This window comes from Electrona antarctica, assembly GCF_951216825.1.
Source record: "Electrona antarctica genome assembly, chromosome: 16".
NCBI lineage: Eukaryota > Metazoa > Chordata > Actinopteri > Myctophiformes > Myctophidae > Electrona > Electrona antarctica.
In genome coordinates this window covers 35,349,175-35,359,469 of record NC_136797.1, presented here as the reverse complement: position 1 = coordinate 35,359,469, position 10,295 = coordinate 35,349,175, and the positions used below count along the sequence as shown (strand labels likewise).

Here is a 10,295-nt window from a genome sequence, read left to right as displayed (position 1 = left end):
AATTCTTTGTTGTTAAAGGAGCATTCAGTGATTTGGGTGATTTGGAAAACCACCCAGTCCGCCCCGGTAACAAAATGTGCACATGCACGCTCTACAGTGGGGGGAAGTGCAACAGGCCAACAGCTCGTGCACCAAGGCCCGCCCCCACTCGATCATGATTGGAGGAAGGCCCCACTCATCCTAATTGGATGAAGGTTTTGCCACCCGCCACCAAAACTGAAACTAGGGTTTTTTGACCCCAGGGGCTCACTGGGGACAGGGAGGAACTCCTTATATGGTCAGCACACTCTATAGTAGGGAGGATTATCCAGAAAAAAAGAAAAAATAAGTGATATTTGAATTAAGTCAAATCACTGAATATACCTTTAATGGACTTGTTAATGGATTGGGAAATATTTGTGGAGGAAGTTGGCCATGACCAGACCATGACCTGTGTGAGCGATGACCACTGCTGTTGTCGTTTTCTGTGGTCACCTCTTCACCAGCAACTGGACACACACAGACAGACACAAGGGTGAGAACATAATCTCCATAGTAAATTATGAAGAAAGCTAAATGTCAGTAATTTTTTTAATTTCTGCCATACCATCGGCCTGTCCATCCTTCAGTCCAATATAGCTATAATCAAACTATTACTGTTGGTCAATGCCAAATGTGTGCATGCTGCTCTGCTTATAAGCCACTAATCTCAAAAGAGCCTGACTAGTGCTGCATAATACAAGGGCAATGACGATGACGAATGGCAGGTGATAATTTGTTTATCATATCCCTTTTTCCCATGGCACTGCAAGGCCACCATGGGCATACAATGCCAAGTTCCGTTTATGTTCACTGGTGCTGGAACATTAAATAAATGCAACAAGTTGTGAGGTCATTTAGAGCGTGGGATTTATCATCTGGTTTTGCACATGCTGGCAGTTGGGCCCCTGCCCTGTGAGAGTGAGTGCTTGCCTGCTTGACCATGTGTGGCAGAGAAGTCCCACACAGCAAAATCCTCAGTGTTCATCAGTGGTAAAAGTACTAAAATATTTTACTTAAGTAAAAGTATCAATACTGCAATATAGAAATACTCTTTTGCAAGTAAAAGTGCATAATTCAAAATGAGTATTGGCATCAAAATGTACCAAAAGTAAAAGTAGTCAATATGTAGAATGTCCCACTTCAAGTTTTCAAATATCTTTTGAATATTTCAAATGGCTGAAATGTCTATTGGGCTTTAGTGTATAATGTATGTTTTCTAATAATAATCAAAATCTACAAAGTAACTATAGATACCGGTAACTAAAGTTTTCAAATAAATGTAGATAGATAGATAGATAGATAGATAGATAGATAGATAGATAGATAGATAGATAGATAGATAGATAGATAGATAGATAGATAGATAGATAGATAGATAGATAGATAGATACTTTATTTGTCCTTGTTTTGTGCCAAGCAGTCATCAGGATACAGAAAACATATACAAACAAACAGATCACACAGTACATTGACAATAAAGAAACAATGCCAACAGAAGGCCACCAGTCATAGTTCCAAGAGGCATCACATCACACTTTATGCACGGAACTGAGATGGGGCCTGTCCTATACTTATAGGAACAAACAATCTTGAAGCCCTAGGGTGCACTCACACGGTTAATGCAATTCTCGTGCTCGTTGGATGCTTGTTGTGTTGTGTCATGGCCGCCCAATGTATTTCCAATGGCGGACGACTGCGCCCCTCCCCCTCACACAACACAATGTTGGGTCAAACCATGTGACCTCCATTGGAAATACATTGGGCGGCCATGACACTACACAACATGCATCCAACGAGCACCAGAATTGCATTAAAGGTGTGAGCTCAGCCCTAGGGGCGACTCACACCGTTACAACAGACTGATGTATGCTTGTTGTATGAGATGTATAGCTGATGCAAGCTCGCAATGCATTTCCAATGGGAGTCACATGGTTTGACACAACATTTGTGTTGTATGAGGGGGAGGGGGGCAGTCGAAACACAGCCGAAAGCCATACAACAGCTTGTAGTCCAAAATGTTGTATCAAACCATGTGACTTCCATTGGAAATGCATTGGGGCGGCCATGACACTTACATCTTGCTTACATCTAGCATGCATCAATGTTGTATGCTAGATCGAAAGGTGTGAGTGAGGCCCTAGCCTGCAGAGAAGGTACCATGTACCGTCGCCCTGATGGTAAAAGATGGTATTGGCTGTGTAACGGGTGTGTATTGTCCCTAATAGCTTTCCCCTTCCTGAGTACCCGGGTCTCATACATTGAAGTCATACTCTCAAATTGTACCCCAGCTATTTTGCTGGACACGTTGATGATTTTATGGAGTTTGTGAGATGTAGTGGAGTAGAAGTATTGGATATTGGAAATACTCAAATCGTACAAAAAAAGTACAGTACTTAAGTAAATGTACTTAGTTACGTTCCACCACTGGTGTTCATTTATCCATTTGTTTCTCTGAGAGTAGACTTTGCAATTGGAACCAAATGGACATGGAAGGACCCAAGGGATCTGCAAATGATCCAGGATATGCCTATACAACCTCCCAAATCTTTCATGCCAAACACCCCCTCACAACGTGACTGATGCAAGGTTAAATCAACACTCTGGATTGGCCTGTGCATAGAGGGCAGGTACAGTACCAAGGCGTCACACCTGATTTATAAAAGGAAGCCCTCCCAGGATTAGAAGACCTCTATCTCCGGCTGACCAGTACACTCACAGCATGAAGACCCTCCAGTGCCTGTTTCTTATGGCTTTAGCCCTCTCTACTGGTGAGTAGCACTTTACAAAATGTTGTTGATCCGGACTCCAAGATTTTACACGTTCCTTTTCAAAGGTTTTGAAAAGGAACTTGTAGATTGGTTATTTTTGAACAGCCGAAGTATACAATAGGGCTTAATTGGTTCATGTACAGGCTATGTTTGGTATTATTAATCTAAAGTAGCTTGAAAAGTACAATATTCACCTCTGAGATGTAGTGGAGTAGAATTATCAAGTATTTATGATTGGTGTATTACTCTAATAGAAGTAAAAGTTGCTAAATACTACTGCGTATTCAAAAGTACATGCTTTTGAAAAGACTTAAGCATTTAAAAGTAAAAGTAGGTTAAATATTTATATCAATCCATTAAGCATTTAAAAGTAAAAGTAGGTTAAATATTTATATCAATCCACATTGTAGTATTGTTTTCACTACTCATTTATAGAACATTGTAACTTTCTGAACAAAACCTTAATGACTTGCATGTAGAACCACTACAAAGCCTATATAAACACTTATAAAAACATGGATTGAAAATAAATGAACCCTTTCTCATTCCAATATACAGTATGGGTGCTCTGTCTGGTTTATCATGGTTTGTCAAACTCATCATCATTGGGTCACTCAACGCGTACTTCTCTGCCTTTTGTGTGAGTGAAACAGATGGATAGCCTTGTGCGCCTGGATGACAAATTTTCCCTTTTACATCCTAGCTGAGAGTAGGGTATACACTGATTGATTTCCCTCTGTGAATCCAAAAAAGCAGATACACAAGTAAATTACAGATACTCCAAAATGTTACTTATGTACAATATTCAAGTAAATATAGTTACTGTCCATCACTGGAAATAATAAAGTGAAGTATACCACCAGTAAGACGCCCTGAGGGCGCTCCCCCAGCAGTCATGGGGGGTCAGATCAACATATGGATGAATTATGTACTGGCCATATATGGAGCATGTATTGAGTGTACAGGGTTGGATGAGGTCAGATCAACATATGGAATGTCAGAACAGGAAGGACGGGTGGGGTAGGAACAACATATGGAATGTCAGAACAGATCAGCTCCATATTTGGAGATCTAAGGATTTGAGGTCAGATGTAGAGCTCCATATATGCAGAGCTAGGTGATGATCCAGTCTTCTCCACGTATGGTTATACAGTAGAGGGTTTGATGATGTCAGCCAAATACATATTTTGGGTGTCCTTGACATTAAAGATTTTGAAAACTACTAATATAGCAACATGCGTTTTTCAGAGAACTGTTGGATTTAAAAGGCTTTTGTAGAATCTGCCTCAGGTCTTTAAAAAAAAGTAAACATCTAAACGTGAGTGTGTTCTGTTCTGTTCCAGCCCAGGCATTTGATCACAAGAACCTGGCCCAGTTCAGAACCATGATGCTGTGTGTGATGCCAGACAGCTGGCCCGTCTTTGACTATGCTGACTATGGATGCCACTGCGGAAAGGGAGGCTCCGGGGCCCCTGTGGACGGACTGGACAAGTCAGTGCTCTTTCAGAGAACCACATTATTTTGAAATGTATTTACAATGGCTGACTGACACTGCAGGTATAGATATGGACAGCAATAATTAAACCGGGTATAGGATGAACAAAAAGTTCTATTTTCCATTCTTTGAATCTTATGTTCACTGTCAACTTTCCTCTCCGAATTACACAGTGAAAGAGCTCTTGTTCTAAAAGGAGTATGACTCTGTCTCCAGATAAATTGTTCTTTTGAAACTAAATATTCTGTAAGTGCCACATTCAAGAATGAGGCCTGCACAAAAATATTACACCAGCATTTCTGTATGCACCTGTAACATTTGATTCCACATGCATTTCTATAAATTGTTATACCACACACACATTTATTTATTAACTTTTATACTGTTTATACTGTTTTTTCCAGGTCCTATAAATTAGCCATTGATTGAGTTCTTGTGGCCACCATCTAATAAATTCATCATGTGTTCTGGGCCAGTGAACTGATTCAGATTCAGAAGTATCAATTTAGTTCTTGTGCTGTCTCACATTGCCAAGAGTGCTCTCCATACAGCTCTGTTTTCTCGACAGTAGGGGGCGCTATGGTGATGATGAAATAATTTGTTCAAAAGTAGCCCAGACCAAGTATTGACTGCATACATTAATATACTTTTCTGATGGTCGACATTTCTCGTTAAAAAAAACAATATTCTAATTTGTTGATAGGACTTTTTGATTTTCATGAGCTGTACACTATAATCATCAAAATTAAAACAAAAAAAGGTTTTAAATACTTCACTTTATTCACAATGAATTGAGAATATATGAAGTTTCACTTTTTGAATTATATTAGGGGAAAAAATGAACTCGAATGTACACAATATTCTAATTCATTGAGATGGACATGTACATATATGTATCTCTTTGGTTGAAATGTAGGTGCTGTCAGGTGCATGACAATTGTTACGCTGATGCTGTGGATCATCCTGAGTGCTGGTACATCCTTGACAACCCTTACATCGGACACTACTTCTGGAGCTGTGACCACGACAATAGGAAGCCAAGCTGTCTAAGTAAGTATACTTACAACACAAAAACACATAATGTAACAAATAGTTGTGCTATTTTGTCTATAAAATCTTGAAAAATGTGTTTTGATTTTTCAACACAATTGATTGATCATTGACCATTAAAATAAACATGCTCTGAAAATGCTTGCGCTCACCCATCTGACTTAAAATATTAACCTAAAGTTCCATGGATATATTACCGTTCGTACCCTGTGCTTGGAAAACGTTTTATTTTCATAACTTTCCGAGTTATGAAAAGTAGATTCACAAAATGGAAGTATAAATGGGCCTTAACTGTATACATTTCTTGAAAAATAAAGTATTGCCACAGACACTGACTGATATCCTTAGTGACATACTATTTTTGAAATCCATGGCCTCTGTCGACCCCAGCGTATCACGCTAGAGTTTATTTATAATTCCTTATCTCTGATAAACTGCCTCCCAGAAAGGTAGTGTAAGGTAAACTAGCCACTGTTTAAAGAGATGTGAAATATAGTTTATCTGTCTGTTTGAGCAACTGTTCGGATTCTTTAAGTGATATTGTTTTGGTTAAAATACACACACACACAATATTGACCACATTTCTAATCTCTGAAATAACAGAAACTCTGAATTAATAGATTTTACTTTCCCATTCTCAGGCAAAAACGACGAATGTGCAATGTTTATCTGCGAGTGTGACAGGATGGCTGCAGAGTGCTTTGGGAGGAATACCTGGAATCCTGACCATGAACACCTGTCCAGCGACCAATGTGTATAAAGACAACACAGGAGTCGTTTCCAAATGATACAGTATATCCACCGTTTGTGTGACACCTATATACTACTACTACACCAACTTAGATGGTGATATTGTCATGAAAATAAATTTCATTTTGGAACCAAGACACCCTAGTACATCATAAGTAATTATAATTAATTTGTGAGTATGAGATTGTACTGTATGATTTCAAGTGGGAGCATGTCTAATAAACCCATTTGAATGCTTTAGTATTAATCACCAGTGATTATAAACCTTTCTAATTCCAGATTCATATGCATTAGGCCACAGACCCCTAATGGAGTTATTTTAACTCTAGCACTTTGTACTATCTTATAGCTCCTTTTTAGACCAAGTGATATTTACCGTGAAACTTATTTCACAGGTGCTGGATTTGTTTCCATACACTACTAGTTCAGTTTCAGATAAGGTTCTCAGAACCTAATTATGGGCCTTTCTGGAAGTGGTATACTACCCTGAGTTCATGACATACCAGGATAGTGGTGATTCACGGGTGGTTCTGATTATAATGGAAAGAAACCACAGAACTTCACGGGTTCTATAAAGTTCCAGGTTATCGGTTAACGGTTACCCTTCATAGTTACAGACCCATAAGACTCAATTCCTATCAATCATTTAGCACGTCCCTGTAACGCAGGGACGTGCAACCACCACATCCAAAATCCAAATCCACGCAAGCAGCACCGTTGCTTGTACCAACACACTCACATGACTGATTCCCCTTCCACTATTCGCCTGTACTAGGGCGGGATGTCATTGCAGCCAAAAGCATTTGTCATGCCCCCGGTGTGCAAGGCCTTGCAGTTTTTACAAATTTTCCACTGCTCAGAAACACTATTCCTAGTTGTCTATATTGAAATTGCTGTTGTAATGGATATAGCCACTTGAGCGTCTCTATTCTAGGGGGAGCATCAGCTAAAATAACTCATCTACAAGCTCAGTTTGTAGAACAGCTATTTTCAGTGAAGAGATGGTTTTGGGATTGGTGTAGAGGGGAAAATAAGAGCAGACCAAGTACGTCAATCCTTTATGCTTTGCAGAGAGACCAAGGTGATTCATCACCAAGTCATGTTTGTTGAGGAAGGGAGATTTGTTTTGCCTTTGTTTCGTATACTCCCCTCAAGGATTGTGGCGATGATGCCTCGTTAGGTCACATATACTCCATCTGATTGTGGACCAACAAGGAACTCCACACAGACACAACACAACATGAAACTTAACGTCTTTACACACCAGGGGTTTGGTGAATACACATTACACAATAGGAAGATCACCAGTCAGTAGTTTGCATCAGATCAACTATATGAAATTTCAATTCACTATTGGCGAATTGAGGCACTTTTTCCCAGCCTGAGCCACAAATGTGACTATTTTTTGATACAGAGACAGTCATGGCGGCAAGACAAACTGTTCAGGAGAGGAGAAAAACTGTTTATTTTTATTTTGATCGAGAACATGCAAACTCCAAACAGAAAGGCCCTTTCGCCAACACCGCCTCGGGTATGGGCACTGATGATGCGGAGGAAAGAACACGCCCCAGCGCCCACGGAGGGAATCGAACCCAACCATGCTTGATTGATTCCCATGCTTTCATATGACATGAAGAAACAAAACAAAAAAAACTAGAAAAGTGCCCTTCTGGGCACAGGTCTCCACCAGGACGATAGGAGTGTGAGTGTGATGTTTGGCAAAATGTTTAGGAGCAATATAAACGTGTGTGCGCGTGTGCGTGTGCGTAAATGCGTGCGTGTGTGTGACGTGGCTTGGCCTGTTGTAGCGCCACCATGAGGCTGATTTGAAAACTGTCAAAGTGGCATTTCTTCCAAAGCCTAGTGGGAATATGCATGCACAGTTTCACCACAATCGGACGCTGCGTTGAGTAGTTGTGGCGATTTGTACAAAACGGGTACAAAGCGGGCTACTCCTGAAAAGTTTAGAAGCCAATCGTAGCCAATAAGGGTAGATTATGAGAAATCAAACAAACCCGTCTTGATCACATGACTATGGAGAGCATGTGTACCGATTTGCGTGAAATTTGGATAAAATCTGAAGGAGTAATATTAGAAAATGTGTTTTACATATGTCGGCCTCCTGGTGGCGCTATAAAGAGCAGATGTGAAAAAGTCAAGGCAAAGGTTTTTCCTTGGCCTCTAGGGAGTTGGCATACAAAGTTATCCACAGATCCGTGCAGTTAGAGGTAAAAACACTTTTCTGCCAGTTATAGCGCCACCATGAGGCTGAGTTGAAAATGTTCATGTGGCATTTCTTCCTCGGCCTAGTGGGAATGTGCGTGCACAATTTCACGGAAATCACACGATGTGTTCATGATTTGCAGCATTTTGTTTGAAACTGAGCACTCCTGCTTGCTTTGGAAGCCAATCTTAGCCAATCAGGATGGAGTCTGAGAAATCTGAAAGACCTGTTTCGTTGAATGGCTCTAGAGAGACTGTGTACCAATTTGCGTGATGTTTGGACAAAATCTTTAGGTGTACTGTCCAAAAACTTGTTTTGCACAAAGCGGCCTCCTGGTGGCGCTATAACAGGCCGTTCTGGAAATTTTGGGGCAGAGGTTCATCGTTGGCATCCAGGGAGTGTGTGTGCAAAATTTGGCATCGACCGGGTTAACGGTGTCGGAGATTAGCTGATCACAGACGGACGGACGGACGGACGGACGGACACACGGACACACGGACACACGGACGGACGGACGGACGGACGGACGGACGGACGGACGGAGTGCAAAACATACTCTCTCCCCATGCCTTCGGCCTGGTGGAGACAATAAAGTAAGATGAAGAAACAGTGAAGAATTTAGATCATGGAATTGTGTACTTTTATGCACAAAGAGTACTGTGAACTGGTCGAGATCACGCTACTTGTTTTTTTTGTATTAGCACTTTGACAGTGGATATATATTTTTCTCTCTCTCTTTGTGGTGCTCACGAGGCGCCACTTCCACAGGTGGAACAGCTGCCTGGCTGCCACCCTTTGCACCCATTTTGTAATTGCATCCATTGAAAAGCTAAATGTGGGCCTGCAGAAATTGATTTGATGACTGAAGCTATTACAGATGTGTGTGTGTGTGTGTGTGTGTGTGTGTGTGCGTGTGTGTGTGTGTGTGTGTGTGTGTGTGTGTGTGTGTGTGTGTGTGTGTGTGTGTACTCAGAGTTTATTCAGTCCTAATATACATAAAGCGACAGTAAACTGACATGCTCCTGATCCGTCGTCTGTGGATGTGGTGTGATATGGGTTTTTTTCACCCAGTGGCATCCAGTCGATTCTGATGGAACAATCACATTGTGCAATGTGCGTGCAAACAACAAGACCATTAGCAGGTTTCCTTAATAAAGGTACATGAAATAAATCCATTAATGTGTGTTTAGCATATAGGGCACATATACAATAAACTACAATAGCATTTCTCAACCTTTCTCGAGCATATAGAACATATAGGGCACATATACAATAAACTACAATAGCATTTATCTACCTTTCTCCCCTCGTTGTCTCCACCAGGCCGAAGGCATGGGGAGAGAGTATGTTTTGCACTCCGTCCGTGTGTGTGTGTGTGTGTGTGTGTGTGTGCGTCCGTCCTTCCTTCCGTCCGTCTGTTACCAGCTAATCTCTGCCACCGTTGGCCCGATCCATGCCAAACTTTGCACACACACTCCCTGGATGCCAACGACGAACCTCTGCCCCAAATATTCCTCAACGGCCTGTTATAGCGCCACCATGACGCCCATTTAGGCAAAACACATTTCTGTAGATTACTCGTACACATTTTATCCATACATCACACAATTCGGTATACACTATCTAGTGTATCATGTGATCAACACGGATCTGCACCATTTCCCATCTTCCATCCTGATTGGCTAAGATTGCCTTCCAAAGCTCACATGATTGGTCCGTTTCGAACAAAATGCCACAAATCACAAACACAGTGTGCAATTTCCGTGAAATTATACACGCACATTTCCACTAGGCCGAGGATGACATGCCACTCATTTCTTCCCCAACTCAGCCTCAAGGTGGCGCTATAACAGGCCAATTCCTGTTTTTAGCTATAACTGCATCGATCTGTATACAACTTATGTATGCGCACACCCTAGAGGCCATGGAAAAACATTGTCCCTGCATCCCTCCACATCTGCCGGTTATAGCGCCACCATGAGGCTGA

At 41.2% G+C, this 10,295-nt stretch overlaps 1 protein-coding gene across 1 annotated transcript; it reads left to right on the top strand.

Annotated features, from left to right (window-relative positions):
* Positions 1-2,740: 2,740 nt before the first annotated feature.
* On the top strand, positions 2,741-6,094 carry LOC306939419 (phospholipase A2, minor isoenzyme-like; the record flags this gene model as incomplete). The annotated part of the gene is made up of 4 exons (XM_079524007.1): positions 2,741-2,789; positions 4,133-4,280; positions 5,201-5,334; positions 5,976-6,094. The coding sequence occupies 4 exons, from the start codon at positions 2,741-2,743 to the stop codon at positions 6,092-6,094; spliced, it is 450 nt and encodes a 149-aa protein (XP_079380133.1).
* Positions 6,095-10,295: the final 4,201 nt, after the last annotated feature.